At 40.4% G+C, this 25,907-nt stretch overlaps 1 protein-coding gene across 5 annotated transcripts in view; it reads right to left on the bottom strand.

Annotated features, from left to right (window-relative positions):
- Nucleotides 1-25,239, bottom strand: part of dab2ipb (DAB2 interacting protein b) — a 114,790-nt gene extending 89,551 nt beyond the window's left edge. For 2 of the 5 annotated variants that reach the window (XM_041058831.1, XM_041058832.1), the window contains exon 1: nt 20,706-20,900. In XM_041058831.1, the coding sequence (XP_040914765.1) occupies nt 20,706-20,745 (40 nt within the window). In that variant the 5' untranslated portion in view covers nt 20,746-20,900. Of the gene's footprint in view, nt 1-10,088; nt 10,233-20,705; nt 20,901-25,194 lie in introns of those variants that run through there. The other 3 variants (XM_041058837.1, XM_041058838.1, XM_041058834.1) reach the window with 3 other exon arrangements.
- Nucleotides 25,240-25,907: the final 668 nt, after the last annotated feature.

The following is a 25,907-nucleotide window of genomic DNA, read 5'->3' as shown; positions in this document are numbered from 1 at the left end:
CAACACGCTATGGCACAGGGATGGAAGAATGAAAGCAGAAGTGAGTGTTGTAGTGTGTAAGGCTTTTCAGAAACTTTCCAATATGCCAAATCACCTAACTGTGTTGTTACAAGACTGAGGGTGGAGCTCAGCTTCAAAACAAAAACAAAACAGAACTCTCCTCTCGAGCTCTGGAGTTCTTACTGTACTTTTTGGTTGTCTCTCTGACAACCAATCCTACATAATGGTAATAGACTGCAACTAAATTCTGAGTTTATACAAGGTGCTGAAATATTGTGCACATAATAAGCCCAAATTCTTTCTAGTCTTTGCTCTGACAGGACAGGCTGTAAAGACTCAGAAAAAAAATTAGAGGACAGAGAAAGCCAGGAAGCCGGTTTTATAGGTAACGAAACATGTCATTACAGAAGTGGGGCTGTAGTGCTTCAATTATCCTCCTCTTAGTTCATTCCTCCGTTTTTTTATTGCTGCTCTTTATAACATCCCCCTCTCTTTGTAATTGTAAGAAAGAATCACTGTTTCTCGTTCTTTCCTTTAATTGCTCACTTTCTTCTCTGCGCTCACTCCAGTTCCCACTCCCACTCATGCAGAGGGACAAAACAACCCACATCTGTGCTGATATGTTGACATGGCATTCACACAGTGAAATACAAACAATACCTGATCTTGTTTCCCATTTTATTCATACTTAGTCATACTCCATGTTCTTTATATTGGAATTTATGGAATTCAGTCACAGCCCACATAAGGGTCGCTGCTTCCCATTCAGCCACAGAGACTCCATTGTCATATGAACAATAGGCATAATTTGTCAAATGGCCATGTGAAATTTAAGTGGCCCACTGAGTGAGACTAAGGAGGCGAGACTAGAGCTTTGGCAGCGATACAGGCAATACTGTGGCTGGCAATCAATGTTACTGTAAAACGTCTCTATCCATTAACCACTGACCTTTGATATGTGCAAATGTGCTGACTGTTAATTGAGCTCTCACCTGCATGCACACAGTCTGGCATAAGAGCACCCACTTCCATCTCTCTAACTGTGCTGGCTACTGTAAGTCAGTGGACTGCAAGGATTACCATGCATTAACATACAAATGAACACAGAAAGTCTGGTATCACAGAACTCAGTCCTTCATTGTTCATATGCACTGCACACCATATACACACTTAAAGACATTTGTTTTTTGGCTGACTCTCAGATCATGATATCATGGATAATGAAACTTCTTTAGGTGTACTGAAATGTTTCTCTAAACCTTTCTCCTTTAAGATTTAGGAAATAAAATATTATTCTGCCTTGATGTCTGCTTCTTCACCCCCGGGCACATATTTTTGAAATCACATTTCAAAATATATTTTTCTCTTCTTGTATTTTCTCTCCTTTATCTCCTCCTATAAGGGTTGTGTACCCCTAGAAATCAATGCATATCTTCACTATTTACTATATCCCCTTTTTCACTACATCTTTCCTCTCATTTGTTTACTACCACCAATACCCCTGCAGCATAGACCACGACTGGGCAATCGTGAGATTTATACAGTTGTGTGAATATGTTGTACCCCCGAGTCTTCCATACAGTAATTTATCCTTTTGATCTGTGTTCAATACAAATTCACAGCGGGGAATTTCTGGTCTGACCTGCAGGGCCAAAGTGAGACTGACTGTTTTGGAAAGATGATAAAATATGAGAAGACTTTAATTAAAAAATGCTTTATGTTCTGTTTCTTATTGTTTTGTTGGTCCTGCGGTATACAGAAGCTGATATTCTTGAAAAAGTCGACTTTTTTTTCCCCTCAATATTTTATAATACTTTTCCTATTTTGGAACAGGACCATGCAACAGAACCACTTGCATGGTTTTAGACTAGTAGTCTTGTTACTGTTTAAAGAGATGATATACTCACTCCAATTTTCCATGAGCAAGTTCCTTCCTTTAACAGTTAAATTAGTCTTGAACACATCCCAACATTTCTAGCTTCACAATAAAATACTTTCAAGAACATTTACTTTCTTTCATTTCATTTCTGTTTTACAATATCTAGTCCCATTTGATTTAGTGCATAGAGAAAATCTAAATCAGTAGTATGCACTAGGTTCATACACCAATTAAAAACACCAAGATTCTTTTGGCAAGAGAATAGATAATTTTCCCTGAACTGCAGCAAGAATTTACTGAGAAGCAGAACCAGAAGTGTTAACTTAGTTATCACTCTTGGCTACCAAGACTTAATTAATTCCTTGCACCATTAAAGTTGGTCTCACTTTATTTTTAGGCGCTTGTTTTGCATCATTCTGAAAGACCAGATCAGAAAACAACATGGCTGGCTCAGTTTATTGAAATCTTAAAGCTTGAACAGCTGATCTAGGCAAACTACACCGTTCCAATTTCCTGTTATGTTGCAAGAAGCCCTTCAGCACCGCACACCGAACATAGCTTAGGCCATGGGAATCTGCAAACAAGTCTACACACACAGACATGTGGTCAAAGACACACACAGATGTACTCAAACATGAAGCAAAGATAAACATCAAAACAGGCACTTAAAGTGAATTCTACTCGCCACTGATCGTGGCCTCTAAGTGCAGTCATCCCTAAGATCAGAAACACTTTATCTAACGTGGGAATCCACATCCGAGCTATAAACAGCAAACTCGTAGTCTCTCTCTCCTACACACATGCACAGACACATTGTGGGTGTGTTTGTGTGCATGTCTGTGTCCTTCCGCAGATGGAACGGTAGTCGTCAGGAAGGCCAAAGGGAGGAAATGGGCAGATTTGGAGTTCTGCATTTTAACACCTTCATTCAGGGAATGTACCTTTACCTCAAAGTGGTATAGGCCCAATGACAAAAGGTACAACTTCTGCCTGTGTGTGCGTGCATGTGCATATATGCAATGTGTCTGTATTTGTGCAGCTATTCAGAGAGATCGAGGGCAGGACACAGGAGGAGTACAACTATCTGGGACAGTGCAGTCTTCACCAGTTGGTTCTACAAAGACACGGACGAGCAACGCAACATTAGCTCAACGTTGCACTTAAAATCAGGTTATTATAACATCAGCTACTCTGCTTCCAAACTATATTTTACATCTACATATTCACCTATACAAACAGCAATCTGTCATTGATGTAGTTGTGGGAAGTTAAATGTGTGAGTGTGTATGTGTGTGTGAAGGGTCAAAGTGGGAGGCAGGGAGTTATGTGAGAGGATGTGAGGTACGTTGGAGGGAAAGGGGAACCTTTGGGAGTGGAGTTCATTTTCCCCTCTTTCCTGTTTTCTGTTTTGTCTCGGCATGTTAGGCCACCTCCTTACATGATCGACGTGATTTCTCTCATTCCCATGGTATGTGTGTGTATGTTATGTTGATAAACTGAGAGAACGCTGTCGGATAAACTGAGAAGGAGAACAGATAAACAGAGAGAACATGGCTATTTTCCCTTTGTAAGAACAGTAATCCATCATGAAAGGTGTGTTCAGACAGTGTCATGAATGTATCTTAAACAATAAGGTTGCTATCAGGACGCCCTCCCTCATGTGTACAGAAAAGAAAACCAACCTTACTGTCATGGAACACGTGAGGATCAAATAATTTACCAACATATTAATCAGTCTCTCAGGAAGCAGCATGTGTCTTTTTGTTGATCTCAAAAACGGCTATGTGGAACATCTCCTGATCCCCTTACTGGTTACCATAGAAACAATGAAAGCCTGGTGATACGTTGCCTGTGAGAAAACATTTTTGTGCAGATTAAAAATATAGCTAAAGAGATGACAAAACCAGGCTAAAATGTCACTGAACAGGTGGCCATTTACATTTAAATTTTAAGTTTAAGCTAGTCCCTGTCTCCACAGCTTTGTCACTCAAGTGTATATGTGAAATCTATTCTGAAGCACAACACTTTTTGTTTGCTCTAATACTTTATTGCTTCATTGCTCTGTGAAAACACTGCGTCAGCAATGATGAACCCTCACTGCCCCACCAGCCATGGATGAATATTTATAAGTGTGATAGTTGTTTCATGGCATGTTTGAAAGCTGATTGACATGAGACAAGTTAGCAGGACTTTAATCTCAAATTCAAAGAGCTTTTCATCTGTGGTGCTGCATAAATTAGGAACAGTAAAAGGTGCTGTAAGGCAGCCATCGAACTATAGCACTGTAACAGAGAAACTTTGTCATGTCGTGTTTTTTAGAGGACCGTGTAAATATATTCTGGGGTCAACGCCCTCAGTAGTAGCTTTAAAACTTCTCAGGGAGTGCAGAAGGAGGACTTGTGCATGCAGACAGTGGGTGCCCTTTTTTGCACTCCACTCATTAAAGAAACTACTGAGACTCAGGGAGGCAAAAACATGTCTAAAAAGGAGTCAAAGTAAAGGACAGGAGCACTCAACTATCGGACAGGCTGAAAACCTATGCCAGTCAAACTTATTTGGAAAGGAATAAAGGGTAACAGTAAAATTATTACTCAAACTATAAACATCCAGGCAGTTTACAGACAGTGTTTTCCTGTAAAGTGACAGATTAATACTGACTTTTGAAAGGTGCTGGCTTTCTGTTTTACCTCCATATAAAATCGTTTATATGATCGGGCTAAACTGGTGGCTTGTTTACAGCTATCTGGCTCTTGTTTTTCATTGTGTCAGACTCTGTTGCAATGTCGCCATGTTCCCACACCTCAGCAAAATAACTGAGGTGTGGGAACATGACTATAAAGTCATCATAAAGTTATCATAACTGATCCTTCTGATCCATAATCCCTCTTTTCATTATCTGGGTGCAGTGTAAAATACACTCCTGAGACGTCTCTAAGACCTATATTTGTTTTCTTTTGTGCGTGTCTACATAGGTAAACAGTACAATTTCGTCCGACACCCTGCTGTGACTGACGTCATTCACTCAGAGGTCATACAAACATACACACTTGCTGCCCATTTGGCACTCTTCACTGAATTGTCCATAGATTCGTGGAGAAAAAAAAACAAACTTTCCCTAAAAACAAACATCTATGAAAGGGGAGAAGAAAGGGAGACGTAGTGGACTAAGTTACACAACTGTGTTAAACTAGACACTGATCCACTGCTGGACACCCACAGATAAAAACCATGAAATGTTTGCACTGTTATCTCTTGGCTCACTGAAAACTCAATGGGTGGGCTCTTTGTGGAGCAACACAACAAGGCTTTATTAGTCAAGATGGAGCACACAAACAGTGTCACACCTTTATATATCCATGCATACACATATACACACACACACACACACACACACACACACACACACACACACACACACACACACACACACACACACACATACACAAATATATGCAAATTAACGCAGGCAGTCTCATGACATTTCCATCCCAGAATTGTCTTTGCAAGAATACTGGCATAGCATTAGGTAATGTGTCTGTCTGACTGTACAGCCCACATAATGTGAAAGTGGATATGACTCATTGCCTTGGAAACTAATTCACACTTTGATTTATTTAAATTTCTACCACGTTACCATACTTTCATTAGTTTGGTGACAGCACTTTAAAAGTCAAACTCACCTTCTTGCTCATGCTGTTCACAGTGTCAGTTCTACATCTCTAACCTCTTTCCTCAAACACTGGACTAACACCAGAGCAGAATTTGGATAATTTCTGTAGGGTTGCATTGTTCAGGTTTAATTTGTGAATTTGAATAAGACTCTGTTTACGCTAACAAGCAGAGAGACAGACAGTGGTGATGATTTCATCCCCAGAAAGAATGTCAGAGTTGCTGCACAGACGGTGAATAATAGAACAACCCCTGGGACATTAATGAAAGCTGCCATGGTAATTGTACTGGAATTTGAGAGCATTTTCTGATTAACAGCTTGAAGTGCTACATTCAAATAAAACTCATTTGGATGGACTGTATCAAACAAAGATCCTTTGATGCGCAACCACATCATTAAAGGTCAACAACAAACTCTTAGACAGTTTTCTCTGTTCGCAGAAACAGAGTTTACTGACTTTCCTTTTGAGTTTTTAACACAGTAAATGTATTGAGATTGTATTAGCATCCACTGCAACCATATGTGTGTGCAGCATGGTGGCATACAGCATACATGCTGACACTACAGCACGCCTAGTCAAATTCTAAGCCTACATGAATAGAACCAGACACACACTGAGCCCATACATCCGTTTAACTGGCAGCTTCAGCGGAGGGCATGAATGTCAAAAAGCACAGTCGGGATTAAAGCACCACATCTGCTGAGAGGGGCCACAGAATTCAGTTATTAACAACTACATATGGACTCCAGCTGGATTAATAATGAGGGTCAATATATCAACATATTATTATGTTATTATGAGAAGTGTGCAACAGCTTATGCCCTGAGGCCCTCTTCCCGCACCCATGTGCGCACCTGCATGCAAACACACACTCACACAGCGTGAAGAGAGCAAAAATATCCACCATAATATTGTGTTTACATGTGAAGAGATACACTGGGTGAAAGCTGAAAGAGCAAGAATGGAAGTGGAGCTGCTGTCCAAAGTGAATAGGTTTCTTTCTCTTGGGAATGCAAATAGCATAGGAAATTTCACACCAACCAGAAAATTAAAATATTCTCATCACAAACAAACAAACAAACAAATGGATGTACAAATGGATTAAGATAATCATGTGGCCTCCTTGGCATAAGAAACTTCTTTTATTTATGTAAATGCTGTTTATTAGTCCTGACCTGTTTACATGCCATGCTGATTTGTTATTTTTAAAATCATTAAATGCAAGAAATGATTTACATAGTAAGTGATTCAATTTCTTCCCAGTGAAATTTATCAGTAAGGCCACCTATGTGTATTGTACATCTTCACTGTATGCGTGAGTGCATGCACCCTCACAAGTGAGCAGTGGGAGTAATTGGTTGTTTAAGGGGTGTTTTGGGGGCAACAGAACAAAGACTTTCAAAACCTAAGCTTTGTTGTGGCCCTAAAATCAGATGTTAAGCACTTCATTGCCATAACAAGGAAACAATAAATAATTCTCCACAGTTGTCATTAGTGGCCCACAACGAAATGGCAAATTGATTGTGATCTTAACGCGCAATAAGTGCCAGTGCAGACACAAAGGTTACAACTGCATCCACATGCCCGAACATGTAATGTGAAAGAAACTGAGATACACACTAACCAGATCGTTCACCTCACACATGATCACACAAAGCACGTGTCTTTGGATGCACAGAACGTACCCTGCAAAACATATGTTCATTTGGTAATTGTACGGTGTTCTAGCACCCTGCACCCTCTTCTGCTCCCTAAACGTAAAATCCACATACACGGTGAAACCGCCCCCCATATATAGATGTCAGACATATATCAAAATCCCTTCTGTTGTCTGGGATTTATGACTCCAACTAATTACATAGCTGTTCTTTAGAGAGCTAAGGTGGGAGGGGTAAAGGAAAGCTGGAAAGAGAGTGGGGGAAATGAGGGAAGGTCCTGTGCTGCTAAAAGTCTGTAAGCCACAGGAAGGTTTTTGTGAGGGGGAGACAATGTGGACGGTATGTGAACTATAAGACTTCAGTATCAAAATACAGAGAACTATACTGCCACCATGATTGGGTTGAAAATCAGAAACGTCCCACATGCTTTTCACTTGATCACTTGTGTAATGTGTATACACTTTGCAGTAAATTCTATAGAACAATAACAAGTCTTGTATTTAGGCAACTGTACACCTATGATTATTTATGGGTTGTAATCAAAGTAGTTGCTATCATCACTTTTCCCAGCTGACATCTTTGATTTCACAATCATAAAAAAATAACTAAACAAGTACAATCAAGACAGTAGATACTCGTCTTGAATCATTTCTCCATTGTTCTGTTCCAGTTTGTTTCACAATAGCTCTATCGGCAGTTTTTCACCAAAAACGACACCTCACAGTCTGCATTCAACAATATGGGGAACGGAGGCAAAGACACACCTTTACTCAGAAAACTCAGCAGTGATCACACAAATAAAAATTAACCATGCTGGAAAAAAAACGCAAAAAAGTCAGGTAACAAAGCCCTTGTTACCACATTTATCATTAAGTAAGCGCTTTTCACTGGAATACACACCAGAGATTTACAGCAGGAGAGGGAGTGAGGTAGCCGAGGTACGTGAGTAATACTGGGATGCTATTATCTCTCTTTAGCCAATGTGGAAGCAGTTTATCACAGCAGTCAATCACCAAGTAATCACTATCTGCAAGAAACTCCTTCCACTTTCACTACCTTAGAACACTTTGTCAGTTTCCACCGCCTGGCCCGCCAGAGATAAAGATGTTACAAAGAGCGGGTTAGCAGACTCAGTGACAGATTGTATTAGGTTTGTATTTTATTTTTCACCTTTTATTCAAACTAAAATAACCTTCCTTTGCACATGCTGCTGGTCTGCAGAAAAATATGGCGAATTCCAGTGAGGGGTTTAATTCAATATAAAATCAGCAGGAAATGAATCAATTATTTTTGATATCTGGTAAATCACTAAATCAGCCATTTACCAAGCAAAAAAGCAAAACCTTTACTGGTTTCAGCTTGTGAAAGGTGAAGATCTTTTCTCTTTCATATGCTTGTAAACTAAACATCTTGAAGATGTCACCTTTGGTTCTGAGAAAGTGTGATTGGCAGTTTTCACTATTTTCAGATATTTCATAAACTAAAAGGTTCACAGATTAATCAAAAAACAGATAAATGACAAAAATATAACTTGCAGACAAAACAAATCCAGCTCAATAAATCAACAACCAAGTAATCCAGCTGTACAACCGCTGCAATTGCAGATTACTACAGAGTGTATTAGTCCAGATCACTGTTCAACTCCAAACTCTATGTCTTTCTTTTACTCTTATGATCCACACTGATCCTTGACTGGTGATCTGCTATCACTCCCCTGACTCGGCCACCTTAGGAATGCCATTCCAGCAGTCAGTCCATAATTCCCGCTCAGTGTTCCCAGTAATCCCTCTTCTCCGGCTGTTCTGAGCCTACTTCCTTCCCCACAGCTGCTGGCTGGCCCAGCTTGCTCTAATAATAGGACAACAATGCCCGCCCCACGCCCGGACACACAGCACTGCACTACTACTGCAAAAAAGCCCACAAAAACCTGTACATCTAAATACATTTCAAATGGAATCTGGATATTTTAAAGTGTTTCCTCTGTTGGACACAAATTTTCTATAACAGATAAATCGCTTTATTCAAAGAGGCCATAAAATGTTTCACATTAATCTTTCACGTCACTGAAATTGTTGACGTCTAACTTTAAAAGAGCTACCTTCTAAATTGTTGACATTCAGAACTTGTGTGTGTGGGTAGCAGACGGCAGCATGTAAACACATGTTGGTGGAGGAATGATGATGAGGCTGCACACTAAAGTAGGCTACTATCTGTGGTAGAGGAGTCACAGAAGACACTGTAATCACACAGAAGCTGATAAATGAAGACTACACATCGCTCAAGTAGTTAAACACCACCTTGTGCCTTTGCCACAGCGTGTTGGAATGGGACTACTTCTCCAGCACACATTCACACACATACCGGAGAAATTATGAATAAATGTCACATTTATGTCGCATGGTCCTGTCAGCAAAGCAGCTCCAAGCTGCACACACAAACACCAAAGAAAGAGAGGCTTTAATCAGAACAGAGTGTGGAGAGACTGAGAGCTGGATTGATTTTTTTCTCTCATCTTCTGCTGTCCCACTTGTAGAAGCAGAGCTCAAAATCACATGTTTCAGCTCTTAGTGTCTTTGAGCCTGACATTTATTCACCAACTTCTTTTCTCCTCATTTGTTTCTTCCATAAAAGATGGTTTGCCTCTTTCAACCTCTACTTTGCTCCTTTCTCTGACAGATCAGGGTGACAATGTTGATTCCCCGGCACGTGAAAAGCTTCCCTCCACACCTTCTACTCTCCTTCAACCCCCACCTTCACCGTTCCAACAAAAGAGCAATCACACAGAAAAACTCAAAATGTAGAACTCAGACCCCCTTTCCTCTCACACAATTACTGGCCAAGAGAAAGGAGAAAAAAAACCAGAGGAATGTTAGTGCTCACCTCAGACAAGATCCCACTGCCGCAGGGAAAGCAGAAGGAATATCATCCTGAATCCGCACAGAAAACCAAGAGCAACAAGTAGTAACTCCAGAGATTTCTCCTCCCCTCTCTCGCACTCCTGTTTCCTTGCTCTGTTTCTCCCTCTGCTTTGGACTCATTCAGGCTGCAGTAGCTGCAGTGGACTGAGCAAGTATGCCTGTGGTGTGTGTGTGTGCGTGTGCGTGTGTGTGTGTGTGTATGGTCCTGTGGACTCCTGCAGGGGCACTTAGCAGGGTTCAGGTCCTCCCCCTTCTCAGGCTCACACAGAGAGAGAAAAAAAAAAATCTCACCCACACACACAAACAGAGGGCAGGAGAGTACTCTCTTTGTCTTTTGTTGCTTTCTCTCACTTCCTCGCTCTGTGTTTTCAAATGTCTGTAACTCCCCGTTCTACAGCCCCTTTCATATGAGAAAGCGAATGACAGAGACTGTGCATGTATGCATGTGTGTGTGTGTGTGTGCATGCTCGTGCACAGGGAATGCAGTTGTGCCTCAGAGCCCAGGGCTCAGAAGAGGAGGAGGAGGAGGAGGAGAGAAGGAGGAGGTGGAGTTTAGATCTCAGAGAGCTGAATTCCTGCCTCACGTCCAACCAATCAGAGGCCTTGTTGCGGTTGACCGAAAACCGCGGGGCCAGGCCGGGCCTCGCTACCACACTCCAGCTTTAAAGCATTAGTTGAAGTTTGCTGTGCACTTAAGCTTCATTCTACTGTGGTTCTATGGATGATCATTAGTGTTTTATCTTGGGCAATTACTTGTCTTTGTTAACAGTGGCTTTTTACTCTGCCTAACTAATGTTTCAATTTAAACATTCAATAAAAATAATTAAAAGTACTTAGTCTAAGTTTATTGCCATAATAAGCCAAGGGAATGTTATCTGTATTGCATATTTCAGGCACAGGTCCATACCATATCCTAAAAATTCCATAAAGCATTAAAAACAAAATCACTCTGTAGGCCGCAAATGACAGAAAGTAGCTTTTGTAAGTTTACAGATGGTAAGAAGTGCAATGAACAAAGTCTCTTGTTGTTTCCTGTCTCAGAGATAAACTAATTAATTTGTAAATTCACCCAAGAAAGTTTCCAAACCATGTTTAAGCAAAAAAAACAAAAGTCGCCACACTATGGCGACAACTATGCCAGAACACAAGTAATAGGTATGTTACACTAAGAAGTGGCTGTGCTGGGACGTTTCCTTGTCTTTTCCCATGTCCCTCCGTCCTTCCTGCCAAAGAACAGTGCTCTCAGGTTTCTGCTGCTGTCCTCGGCCGGACATTTGTCAAGAAAGACATTTGTCCACAGAGGTGACATCACATCTCCCCCCTCCTCCTGCTATTCACACCAGTTCACTTCGCCTTCTTCTCCTGTTCTCACCCCATCTAGTCACACTGAAGCCTTAGGGCTGTGTAATACCAAAAATATCATATGACGATCTTTCTTTGTAGTAAGATTCCCAGATGTCATGGGAATCCATGTAATATCTATGAAGTCATTTCAATTAAAAACAAGTATGTCAACCTGTTGGCGGCACTAAAAGAAAAGTCAGGGGTTCACTAAAATCAACAGGATTCGTCCTGTAGAGACCATGAATTTTTGTGTGAAATGTCATGAGGACCCATCCAACAGTTGTTGAGATATTTCAGTCACCACCGTGGCTAAAGCCACAAAAACCTTCATGTAAAAAAAGGTCTGGCATTAAAACGTGCTCAGTAAGCAGCATTATCACATTTACCAAATTAACAGAACACAAAGATGAAATCTGGAAAAAGAAAATCTGTTTTCAAACCACGTGTGTGGTTCTACTGTTGCTACCTCGACTGTATTACTGTGAAAGCGTACTTGATGTATTTACATTTATGGAGCCTTTAATAGACCATTTAGGTCTTTAATGAGCAAATTTGTGTTTAAGGCAAACAGAGTTACACTGACTGATCTGGCAGGTGATTGCAGAGACAAGATGTTTCCTTTGCTGAACTAGTTTTACATCTATAATTAAGCTAATTGTAATTGTTGCATCAGAGCATTGAGAAAGCAAACAGGTTAGAACAAACCGATGACAGACAGCTCCATGGTTCCTCTGCTCCACATTTAGCGAGTCCAGGCTTCTAAAACCAAAATGGAAACAGCCCGGTTTCCACACACATCCAGTAAATGTGAAATGATACAAATTGCTCTGCTGCAGAGGCAGTCTGTGACATCAGTGAGGATGGGATAAATATGTTGATCTATTGCTTTCATATGTTTCTTGCTTCTGAGGCATTCAGCACGACTATAAAACGCTTGAGTTAAACATCTTGTTGTGAGTTTGTCGTTGTTTGTTGCACACCAAAGCTTGGTGACGAGTTTTATTTGACACATTTTGGCCTGTGATTACTGCTTTTTGTTTTGAAGACTGATCACTTCCAAATTTCCAAAACAGTTTATTACTATTAGTGAGGCTTTTTTCTCTTGTTTTTTTTTTTTTTTTTGCTGAAACGCACAGTTCTCTACCACCTAACACACCAGTTAAAAGTGCTAAGTACAGAAATATGCAACACAAATGTCCTCAGGTGTATAGAGGGCTACGTATATTAGGTGATCTGCCATTAACTGTCAAAAGAGAAGGGCCGAAACGTAAGAGGCTGGGACCCCACCATCTTTACCTTACTGGGTGAAATGCGAATGCTCCATTATGAACCAGTGAATAAAAACATCTAGTTCTACATTATTTAAAACAGTTAAATGCAGATGTAATGTGAGGTGGCCTGGCAAAGTGTTTTAGGGCCGACTGAGGGAAATCAGAAAAACCAGGATGCTTGTTTAGGCAGAGGTTTCGGCTAAAGTTTAATTCCACCTTCAATAAACAACTACCAGGATAAACAGTGAAAAAGGGGGAGTGAGAGTAAAAAATGGGAAAGACAGAAACCCAAAGGCTGAAGTGACATAGTGAGTGAGTACTTTGGTATGTGGGCTATAGAGTTACACAGGGACAAAAAGTGAAGCAGTGAAGTCCACTCCTATAGACAACTCTGACACGCCTCTCCTTTTATCTTCCTCTCAGTTTGTCTCCCTTTCTGTCTCAGTAATCCCTCACCCCCTGTCACTCTGTTTATTTTCCTGACTCAGTCTGTGAGTGTTTATGTCCAAGAACGTGTGAAAAGTTAACAATATGCATAGTGATGACTATGTTTAACCACACGTTTGTGTATGCATAGTTTTTTTATGCATAAGTAAGTGAAATTTAGACTCTCTGGAGTAAAAGCCACAACAAAGGCTTTGAGTTTCTCAAATGGATCTTCCTCCAGAACCAACCAGTGTGTTACTGCTGAACCCGAGTCAAGAGAATGACAGCAACACTGGGGAAAAATACAGGATGCAAAGGGTAGATTAAGAAAAGAGAGAGCGGGATACCAGCGGTAAGCAGAAAGTAAAGAATAGAGAGTGTCACAGTGACAAAAGAGCTGAACCATCAGTGACAAACAGGAAACAAATAGTCTGCCTAATGTGTATCTACCGCATTATAATGATGTGCCTTAAGAAGTAATTCTGTCATTCTATACTCTGTTGTTGTTGCTTGGGTGCTAAAAAAAAAAATCCAAAAATGTTTGTGCTGAGGAACAAGTTAATGCATAAACAAAATGACACTGCGCTCCTCAGAAAGCTGAGTCAGACAGAAATTTACACATAAAACAGTCAAACTACATCAATTCAAATCAGAGCGTCAAGGCTTACGACTCATCTCTTTCCAGAGAAAAATGAATGTGTATTTCAGCTGTAGAAAGAGTTGGACATGGGACAGTCAGGAATGCCAACATCTGCCATTTTGGACACAAAGGCACTTGTGAGCGGCACGTGGGGTCAGGCTGCTGCCATGCCTACCATGCCAGCAAGTGCTTTTTGTGGAAGGATTCCAAAGGTAATTCAACTTAGAAAAGGGTAGAACTGGGGCGTCCTGGGGCCCCAGCAGTCTAAAATGCATACCACATAACTGCCAAGGCCCCAGTTTCATTAGGACATTTATCACATACCATTCACCTCTCCTTCTCTCTCTCTTTCTCCATATGTTTTCTGTCACTCCTCTACAGTCAACCATCAAAATCCTCCAAACTTAAACATGCAAAGTGACATACTGAACTGTGTCATTTAGGTAGAGCACTGTAACTCTGCTGATACCCCCATGCAAATGCTGTTCCCTGTTTTCCTGTGGCTTTATCCACTACCAAAACCTCATTGACTTCACTTAGATCTGATCATGAATGGCACTGTTAATACTGGGAGAATGTTCACATATGGGAATTTTACAGACAGTACACAAAGAAGGTGAAGAAAAAGACCTTTCAGCAGTTAACCTCATGATCACGGGTTAAATGTAATCTAATTGTGATGGTGAAAACAAAGCAGATAGGACAGCAAATGTCTTTAAATCAAAATTTTATGTTGCTGGTCTTCCAAAGCTCTAATTTCAGGCTCAGATTACTCCATTTCCCACCAGCTTTAGTACTGAAATAAATACCCTGGTGGATCATCACAGATCTGTAGCTGAGTTAACCACATAAACAATGAGGAAGGATAAACAAAACACTGATTAAGATCAGTTTATCTCAAGATGCTAGCATCCGACTTTGATTAGAATCTCCCAGGAAAAGATTTAAGTCTGCTAGTATTCATGCTCTTTGTGACTTCACCAGTTTACTTTCACACAGTCAATATTTTCCCAAATCTCTTTCTTCGGCTTATTCCCTCACTACTCCCGCCCTCTCTGGCATTCTCTGCTCCATGTGGGACCACCAAATTTACATACGATTTACAGAGACCTGAAAAGCACATAAATTTAACATAACAACATAAATTTGTTGTGAGCGTGTAACAAGCTCACGGCTGTGTTTGGCTCACTTTCTACCCCTCACAGTCACTTCAGCTTAGACACACATCGCACACACTTCAAGAGCAAAACATACCCCGGACACACATTAGCACACAAATGCACACACTAGCACCTACGCACACGACCACATTAACATGCTTAACATCAATGTAACATGCAGCGAAGGCACAATTTATATTTGTGCACATATTCCAGTTTTCCTTAGCATGTCTCATATGCTCTGCAGTGCTTTTCTTTGTCTCTGGGCCGTCCCTCCCTCCACCCCTCCTCAGCAGCGATCTGTTGACTGACAGTCTCCCATCAGGGTGGCTTTCTGACAAACAGGGCCAAATGGAGTCATGCCACTGTTGCTGCTGGCCACAAGTCAGCTCTCTGAGGTTATTGCTGAGCTCTGCTCTTACAGTGTTATTTATATCCACCATCACCAGACTAGCTGGTTTGATGAACTTTTCATCTGTCATCTCCTGTGTGGACCTCACAGCTGCAAATCCTTTGCTTAGCAATCTGCCATGTTTTCTTACTGTAACCTACAGGTGTGCAAAACTCAACAGTCTTAAAAAAACAAACAAGATAAAAACATATGGAGCAAGTGTGAGGAACAGAAAGAAAGAGAAGGAGAAACTGAACTGAAATTTTAATCTAATTGCCAACTGCTTTATTGTGGTTATGTACCATAAAATATGCACTATAACAGCTAAAGAAACAGAGCATCGCAGTCAGCCAACTGCTACTCTGGAGACAGACATCTTAGTAGTGTGTCGTCCTCCGAATGTCTCTTTCACATTCATGACAAATCACACAACTGTAAATTACAAAGAACACAATGATTTCAGACTCCACTATATTTACTTTGTTTTTTCCTTCACACACAAAAATTGGTTTGCTTTGGAAAGGCAAACACAACCACGCCAAAAAAAAAGAGATTAGATTGAAAGGGAAATGTATAAGAGACACAAATGCACTGTGAATATTTCCCTCATACTCATTCAGTCCTCTGAGACAGTCATTAGAAGCAGCACTCCAAAATGCACAGAGGACGCACCAGGACCTAACTGCTGAAGCCACATTTGGACACAGGCAGGGATACATTTATCCAAATATGCAGTGTCAAACAAATGTGTCCTTGACCTCCATGAAGGACTATCTGGTCAAGCTTGCAGTAAATATATATAGATCCAAAAAGCATCCCAACATAGACCAGTGAGGTGAGTTAACATCTTCTGACTCTCTCTGTGTCCCTCAGCGTTTTCATATCTCTTTTTTTTCCCAGCGTTTCCTTCATCATTTCGTTTTTGCACTATCCATTATGCAAATTGCCACAGCATTCCTTTCGTATGGCTGATGGCTGCAAATGTGTGTGTTCTACAGAAACATTCACAGACCCCCCTCCACAAATAAAGCCAAATATATAAGCATGGAAGAAAAATCCCATCACAAGCAGCCACTCAAGATACATTTGAGAAGAATTTTAAAGCCAAGTGTGAAACGCAGTCAGTTTCAACTGGATGTAGGCAAAATCTGAATGCTTTCATGCAAGATACCTTAAGAAAGTTTTTTTTTTTTTTTTTTTTTTTTTTAAAATAAGCATTTGGCTCAGTTCTGTTGAAAGGTGGAAAACCAGTTTATTCAAGTAAAAAAATGTGTATATTTGAGGTAATTAAAGCTGGTTTAGTTTAGAAAAGCCTGTGCCACAACACACAGCATGCTATTTAAAACTACTCCTGACATTCTTTTCCAGCCCAACTGGCAGTGCCACTTGCCTTGACCTCTGGAGGACTACGACTTTTTATTTTCACTTGTTCATATATATACTTACTTATTATAAACGCTTCTGACAATGCAAGAGAAGAAGAGTGAAAAGAAAGACTGGCTACGTGGAACCTTAAAACTGCCCTATACAGGCTCACTGCCCCAGATGACAGCATGAGGTAGTCCAGAGGCGTCAATATCCAAGATTCAGAAAATGTGGCATTAGTACACAATCAATAACAATCTGACCTTTATGCTTTGTTCTTGCAGGCTGCTGGCCAGGAAGGTGTTAGTTAAAACAGCCTGAGCCAATAACAACAGAACACAGATGGGAGGTTCTCCTGCACTGTAGTTCCTCTTCGTGCTTTTAATTGTTATGCATATTTTTACACGATTACCTTAAGCAAAACGTGTCTGTTTACCTGCGAACAGAAGGAGTAAGGTGTTCTGTTTCTTTAAAGCAGCCACAATCAATATTTTTATGATGACAATGCATCATGTGACAATGTGGAAAAGGTCACTCACAGTGATGAACCCACAGAGAATTATCACCTGACTTTGCAGCTGCCCTCAGCTCTGCAGACCTTAATATCAATTATCTGGCTGTCAGGGCCACAACTTTATTGTTTTGCACTCTCACTGCTCTCACAGCATCGTTTTTGGCCACAGCAGGCAACAGATTTCTCTAATAACACACTGCATACTACTGGCTTGGCACCAAATGGCAGCCAGACAAAAGTTAGTGACTAGTGAGTGAACATAGAGTGGTGGAGCATTTAACGGATAAAGTGATATTTCCCTCAGGAGTCGGTAGAGACCAAATACAGAGCTAAAAGAAAGTGAATCATGTTCTTACATAAATCATCATAAGTCCACCACATCAGTGTAAAAGATGATAATAATGTCAGTATTGTATTCACACCCAAGTGGACAGAATTTTTTTTTCTTAACTATTTCAGGCAAAGCTGAAATAATCAGTATTTGTATTTCAACATCAAATGGCTACATTTAATGTAAAAAGGATCACTAATAGTGATGACTCTCTTTTTAGCCTCTTTCAGCTCATTGTTTTACTTTCACAGCCCACACATTTATTGGACAACAAAAGAGACATACTATACACATACAGCAACAAACAGCTGACAGACTGTGTCAAGTTAGTCTAGTAAAGAAAGATCTTCTTCTCAAGAGTTTAGAGCCAGTCTAAGCCTAAAGTCCCTGAAACACTGAAATGGTGCTTTAAAGAAGTGGGATTTGTAAGAATGACCCCACTTTACACCGAAGGTTTAAAATCCAGATTTGCTTCCTAAAAGATGCAAACAGAGAAACACATACACAACACACAGGCTTAGACACAAACATGTTTACAGCTGGAAACAGGACAGACTAAACATCATGTTTTTATCAGTCTCTAAACACTCTAGACAACGCTCATCTGCCAAAGTTGTAACCCCACAGAGTGAAGAGAGTCGCCAGAAAGAACTTGACTTGACCATGAGGCCTGGTGTAAGATAATGCTTCCTCTCTTATAACTAGATTAAAATTTATAAGCTGACAGCCCAGTTCCTAAATTTACACACCCTGTACCACCCAGCTCCAAAGTCTGGCTAGATTTTAGCACATGACAACACAAGCAAGAATAAATCTTTTATTAAAAGCTGAACATTCTTCAAGACAAAGCCCTGCAGCGCTTTCACCCACAAGACCACAGTTTCATCTGGATAAAATCTGGGAACTTTAGAAGTGCAGTCAGAAACCCTAATTCACTTCAAAATGGAAAATGACTGAAAAGCCCCTTGTTTTTCACAAGAAATGCTTTATAGTGGAAGAGAAGAAATCTCAGCCGGTTTAATCCCTGTCTAATCAAAGTTCTGTCTGACACAAGTACACACGCACACACACTTACACACAAAAAAAATGTCTCTGTGTTTTCCTCTTCAGTACATGAGCAAGCATTCAACCTTTCTCAACTAGGACAAAAACATACAGACCTATTTACATGTCAATGAAGGCCACAGATAAGGAGTTTTTCTGCCTCTCCCCTTTTACTTTCCTCCCTCAACATTACCCTCATCTGTATGTGCTCCTATAAACTAGTGGTTGTGCTTATTTTAAAGCCTGAATTAGGCATGGCTAAAAAAAAACTTTTAGTGAGATTCTCAGCTTATTCCTGAAGAAACTATTGTATGCACACATGTTCCACAGTTATTCATGTGACCAATTAGCGACCAATAGACCAATTTAGCATGTATGGCAGGAATGCCACTCAGAATATCTTCTAAAGTCATGTACAGTAGAAGAGGATCTTCAGCGTCAGCAATCATCTGCTTTCTGTAGATACAAGCAGGAAATATGTAGATGCAGCTACAGGGCTATCTGCAGCTACTGTATATGCAGATAGCAGATCAGCATCTACTTTATATGCAAAATACAAGAAACAATGTGTAATACATGAAAAAACACGCATATAGAAAAGCAATGCAAAGCCCTCTGCTCCTAGATTTGTTGGAAAAAAACAGCAGTGATATCTCTGTGCATGCATGTGTTTATGTGTGTCTCAGAAAGAGTGAAAAGTGATGCCTGCACGCCTTGGGAAGCGTGAACTCTTCCTGCAGCTTGCAAGCCTGAGGTGAGACTGCAATCGGATGATATCAGATTATTGCCCTTTCTACTCTCACTTTTCTATTTATATTGGACCTTTAGAAGGGATCTCCTCAAGCTGTATGCATTAGAAGAGGCCAGCTGACTGGTTGAGAGTAAGAAAGTGATTATGACTGCACAAAGCTGATGTTTTATTTTGGGAAACCTCACTGTGAAGGTGAGAAAAAGCTCAGTGCTCTCACTTATTTGGTTAGATTGCTAACAGAAGTTTGACGTCTCAGGAGATGGATAAAAATCCTAAAGTTTCATCTTGAGCAGTTCTCTTTCCCCCTTTCTTTGTCTCTCCCTCTCTGTCATGGCAGAGATCCCAGTGCATAAAGTAATGTGGCTTAGAAGCTGGCGAAGAGAAACTATGGTCTCTTGGAAATATGTTCTCTGTTGACTCATTCTGTTAACCACATTCTTCATCAGCAGTGCAGCAGAGTTCTTCCCGTCGGCCATGAAGACAAAACATAGTCTTTTCTGGCCCAGTTAATAATACACAATTTTTTTCTGCCTTTTAACTATCTAGTTTAGGCTCTAACATTTGGAGCAGTGGAGGAAAAAAAAAAAAAAGAGGCAGCGGAAAATGAGGGGGAAGAGAAAGAGTGAGCACTCTCACTGGCCTACAGTGCAGTCTAGATCCCCCTGGATTTATTTGTGTACATAACTCTTTCTCTTTCTGTCTCTCCCCTTCTCTTTCCCTCTGTCTCCCACTTTCATTCTTTCGTGCCGCTCTGCATCTCTCACACAAACACCCACATACAGCAACCACTACACGGCATACAAATATACAGATTCGCATAACCATCAAATTATCTTGCTGCTTTTGAATAGAAATGGTACACCCACGGCCCTCACAGTTAATTATTCCATTCAAAGAGCAAGAGGAGAGCTTCCTGCTCCATGGAGCCTGCACCAATACAGCCAAAAACTGAAGACAGAGGCAAATCCCAGAGAGAATTCATTTAAAATACAATTTTGAACTTTCTGAACTACAAAAAAGCCAGAAACTTTACAACCCTGTTAAAGTAATGACAGTAAGGTGATTAGAGCAAAATGTCTTCAGCAGGCAGTTGATTTCATCATATTGCCATGTAACACTCCTCACCCCTACACCCCCTACCCAACAGAACAGACTGAAGTCCTATTCATTTGACCACAGAGGCCCTAGTCAACAGCTTAAGAGCCAAATGGAGAGCCGAGTCATAATAGCAACCCAACAGGAAAACCATGTGACCTAACTCCCTTGTTCACTAACACACTCTTCAACTTTTTCCACAGTCTCACTCATCATTTCTCATCTTTCTCCGTCAAATCTCACTCACCATGCTGTGTCTCTGGATGGGTGCTGGTGTCAGGGTCCATGTTAAATTTCACAGGGTGATGAGAGCCCACATCAACACACCCATATCCTGAGGCAAAGTCGGCTCTGCAACTGAACTGCAACTACTTGAAACTGCTATTACAACTGCTGCTCTATCCCCACCGCCGCCGCTGCCGTCTCCCCTTCGCTGTTCTCTCCAGTCAGAGCTGCTGGCTCTGGTCTGGCCCCTGCAGCCTGCCAGCTCAGCTCAGGCTTCTACCGCTATGTTACATCTGTCTAACTGAACCCCTCTCTGGAGAGTGGGGAGAGAGAGAGAGAGAGAGAGAGAGAGAGAGAGAGAGTACAACGGAGCACAGAATGGGAGGGAGGAGAGAGAGAGAGAGAGAGAGAGAGAGAGAGAGAGAGAGAGAGAGAGAGAGCGGTTTCCACGTTGTGGTGGTGGTGGTGGAGAGAGAGAGAGGGAGAGAGACGGGTGGAGGGGGTTGTGGCAGTGCTGAATGTTTCCACTTTGATCAAGTTCACTCTCAGCATATTTTTTTCTCATCATAACGAGGACTTAGTAACATCAGCTTGGAAAACATTAACATGCCAGAAGAATTTAGGAACTGCCCCAGTACTGCAACCTGAATGTTAACAATGGGTGGACTGAAAACCCTGACCTGGTTGGCACAGTTTCTACTCTCATTTCAATTTGGCACACAAAACAGCATATGTTGCTTCTGCTGGCCTGACCTGGCAGCTTGTGCTGCAAGTTAACATCAGGGCCGCAAATAAAGATTATTTTCATGATCAAATAATTGTATCATTTGTGAATTGTGAAGAAAATTTCTCATCAGGTCTTCAAAACCCAAAGATATTCAATATACAACGATGTAAAAACAGACAAATACAACTGAGAATCTGGAACTGGAGAAAGTTGAAAAGTTACTGAAAGGATTAACTGAACTAATAATCAAATTAGTTTCCAATACATTTTCTGCTGATCAACTAACTAATTAATCGGCTAATAGTTCCGGCACTAGATAACACACAGTGGACTGTCAAAGAAAAAAAAAAAAAAAAAAAAGCAGCAATAATCGGCCCAGCCAACCTTTATCTTGAAAATATTTATCTCTCAACTATCCCACGTTTATTGATAAGTTACAGATCCTTATTTCTGAAATGTTTTGAGCTCATCCTCATAAAAACTGTAAGACAAGACACTGACAAGGCAAACACTAATTATTTAGCAAGATGCTGGCAAAAGAGACTGGAGTGACTGGCACAAACTCAACAAATAGCATTCTGGCTAATGATAGCTAATTGTAATTATAAACTCTGAGGAGAGAGACCGAGGGAAGGAGGACTTTGTTAAATTAAACATCACAGGGAATATTAATATAAATATAAATATTAAAATACATGTATTTGGACTACAAGGCATGTGAAAATCATTCAACAGCCTTTGGTCAGTTATCCAATTCAATTTAATCCTATCTAAAATGTTACAGCTTGTGAAAATATTTATGGAAGAAGTAAAACTGGAAAATAGGGCAGCATATGCCCCAGCATCTTTAAAGAACCAAGAGTTGAGAACTTTTCCAAAGCTGTAGAAAAAAAAAGAAAAAACTTTCACCTCAGTAAAATTAAGCTTAGTTGTTCTGGTGGGAGCGTAACAGCGCTCTCCGTCTCTGGCATGTTTGTGTCAAAACCTCGAAGACTTCAAAAGAGTAGAGGAGGCAGCCGCTCACAATTCAGTCGGAGGATGAGACGAGATGAGAGCGCTCTCTGATTTGCTGTGGATTCCTATTCATCTCAGTGTAGTTTTTATTCATCATGCTGCTTATTTAGAGCCTGTGTCAAACAAGGACAAGAGCAGGTGGGGCCTACACCAATGAATAATTTAGTAAAACATAGACCATGTGAGTGTTTGTAGTGTTGTGATGTGGAACATAATTTGAAAACCATACAGGTGCGAACACACACACACACGCACGCACACACGCACACACACACATTTAGACAAACACAACTGTAAAGGTTAGACATGGAGCAACTAGAACAATTGTTACTGTTTGGTTTCTAAATTTAGCAACAACCCTTCTGTCAACATGGCATTGAAAGTGGCACTTGTTTTTATTCTCGCATGAAAATTATTTTTCCGGTGAACACGTAAAGTGTGTTTTAATGAAGCTCTAGAAGTATCTCACCCCCGCACTAATGCTAAAAATAATGTGCGCAAATGTCTGATATTTCATAATACTGATTAATTCACAATTACTTTTCACTTATTTCAGGTGACCTTAATGCTAGCACTGGCTATTTGCAACTCCTGCCAAAATAAAACTGGGCATTTTGCTCATAAGAGGTGAACAAAAGCATTTAGCCTTCGCAGAAAAACAAAACCAACCTACAGTAATCATTTAAAGTCCTAGTTATGCTTTTCATGTTTACAAGTATCTTATCTGATTTTTTTTTTCGGCTTGCTATTCTGTAATTGTAGCCAGTCTTTGTGTTCATTCAACGCTGCTTCTGATCTGTAAATGCTCCTAAATGTTATTTTTCATTGCCAGTGACCATTGAATTGGTGATGAAAATAAAAACTTTGCCTTTTGAACAGCTGAAAAATAACCACTACAGCGATATGTTAATGTACTGTAATGTATTCTAGCTAATATTGAGAACAGTGTATCTTGACTACGGAGATCTGAATCAGTGATTCAGAAATGACCTTACATGATAATCATGGAAAAGTTTCAGAATGTCACTGGCAGAGTTGCAAAGCTTCTCTGTAATTAGCGAACTAGCTGGCAGACTGTGTTTATTCTTTTAGCCTCTGTCTCTTCTCAGATAAACAAAACCAACCTACAGTAATCATTCAGAGCCAGTATAATAATGCATCTTGCGCTGTATTCTCATCACCATTTCATCACTTGTATCAATGAATACACATTACAAAATGCACATATTCAAAACTCTTCTGTTCTTTTGTGTGTTGTGTGTGTAATTTAGCACCAAACAACTGCAGCAAAAAAAAAAAAATGTTGCTGTAATTTTTAAGGCCAAGAAAATTCTATGCAGAGAATGCTGGGTAACAGCCATAACTTTGAGGAGACAGAAGGACATCTCTGCTCATGTCATTATCTAGTCCTCATCATACTTTCAACAAGAATGTGACCTCACTTGGGAGTCGCAGGGTACGAGAGAAAGAGACAAGTGTCCAAAACAACTGGAGGCATTCAAAGCATTTGAGCTGAGCGCAAAAGATGAAATGAAAGTGTAAACATTTGAATCAGGCGCTTTCTAAATTAATGACAACTAAGTGATTAAGAAATACATAATGTTTTAAAGTGCCCCAAAGATATTTTTTATTATTAACATGGCAACTAAATAGCTTCTTCTGTTGGTAGGCCTGCGGACAGACCAATATGAAAAACACTGTTCAAACTGACATGGAGTCTGCAGAGAGCACGATGCTGTTCACAGCACAAAGAGTCACCAAAACCACCGTGGTACCAAAGAAACATGCAAGTATCTTGGTTAAAAATGATTACACAGCTCTGCCAAGCCAGAGATGAAAATCTTTATCCTGTCCAGATCCACTGTCCCAGCAACAGAAGGCAACAGCAACTCAGGAAATTGCTTAACTTAATAAAATCTAAACTTAATGTACTGTACTGCATGCAGGGTGTAGACAAAATAGTATAATGACATCATGAAAAAGCACTTAAACTGAATACCCACTGCACACACTGATTTAAAGATGGGCCATATTATGTTGCATGCCAGCTAACAACCCAGCAACAGTAACTGTGGGATACAAAGGCTTTAATGTCAAACCTCAGTGCCACCTAGTGTCTCATTGTGACTGATTCAGTGTTTTCCCCCCTCACAGACACAACCACAGACTTAAACTGTTTTTACTGAGGTGCTGCATCTTGTCAATAGACATAAGCGTATATACTGACACACCCAGAAAGTAACAGTGCTATATCACAAGCATTACATTGCCATAAAAGCAATAGGGCAAAGCAATAGCCCAAAACCTTTACCAGTGTCTGTTTCAGTGGTTAGGATGATGCACTGCTGTGAAGCAACAAGCTCTCCACCTAGTGGATATGAGGTAGAAGAAAAGCAATTTTAAATGTCTCATCCTGCCAAGACTCACTTCAGTGTGTAAGTGTGTGACTGGTTATGTCAGTGAGTGAGCAGAAATGAGTGCATCTTTTGAGAAGCACTCATTTTGTACATAAAATGAACAAGGCAGAAAAAAAGAAAAATCTGAGCCAAGCCATAAAAAAAGGTACCAACTTCTCCTCATTCTCTTGATAATAAATTAAATTTTTATGTGTCCATAACCATCTTGAAAAAGTGTTTGATTTCATGGTTATTAATCATTCTAATTTAATCAATTACATTAATTTCATTGTGAAATTAAAGCATTTCCAATGTGTGCATGGAAATAGTGATGCATCCTAATCACTGCAGAGGTATGTCCTCAGGCGACTCACCGCTCTCTGTGGACAGCTGGCTGTGGAATTCTGGAAACTGTGTTTCTACTGGAACGCTGATGGTGCGTCGCAGAAGATGGACCTTGCATGACGCAGAGCGCCTCTCCTGCAAAAACAAGGAGCAGATCTGCTTAGAAAGAGAGAGAAAGGAGGACACAGAGACACAGAGAAAGAAATTCAAGAGAGATAAAAGGCTGAATAAATTTAAGAAAAGGCACAGATACAAAGTAGACACAGAGACACAGAGCAGATAGAGAACAGAAGAAGAATGAAAGCTAACAAAAAGAAAAATGGCAGCAAGAAGAACTGTGAGAAATTTCACAAACAATAGTCACAGAGGCTCCTTATCTATTTTGTTGTGGTTATTCTGGTCACCATGTTTAATGTTGTGTTGGGCCAACAGAACACAATAGCTGTAGTGGTCCTGATAAATGAGGAGTCATTGGATAAAACAGGACAGACGTTTGCAGCACATCAGTCTGTGTCAGCCCATATCTGCCTATAGCTTGCATACTAAATGTTTGGCTCCAAAAGATTAAACAGACAAAGGAAGAAGGATGGCTGTGGTGAGAAAGTGGTGAGTCAAAGAAAAAGGAAGAGGGCCTGATGTCCTCCAAACAGAGTGATAATGGCTTATCGAACATCCTCACACCTCTCAACTCAATGCAGCACCCTGTCTGTCTTGTTTTCTCTGTCCCTCTGTTTCCATGTCC

Source organism: Toxotes jaculatrix, chromosome 16, assembly GCF_017976425.1.
Source record: "Toxotes jaculatrix isolate fToxJac2 chromosome 16, fToxJac2.pri, whole genome shotgun sequence".
NCBI classification, from domain to species: domain Eukaryota; kingdom Metazoa; phylum Chordata; class Actinopteri; family Toxotidae; genus Toxotes; species Toxotes jaculatrix.
The sequence above is the reverse complement of the archived record's forward strand: the minus strand, read 5'-3'. Positions and strand labels throughout refer to the sequence as shown.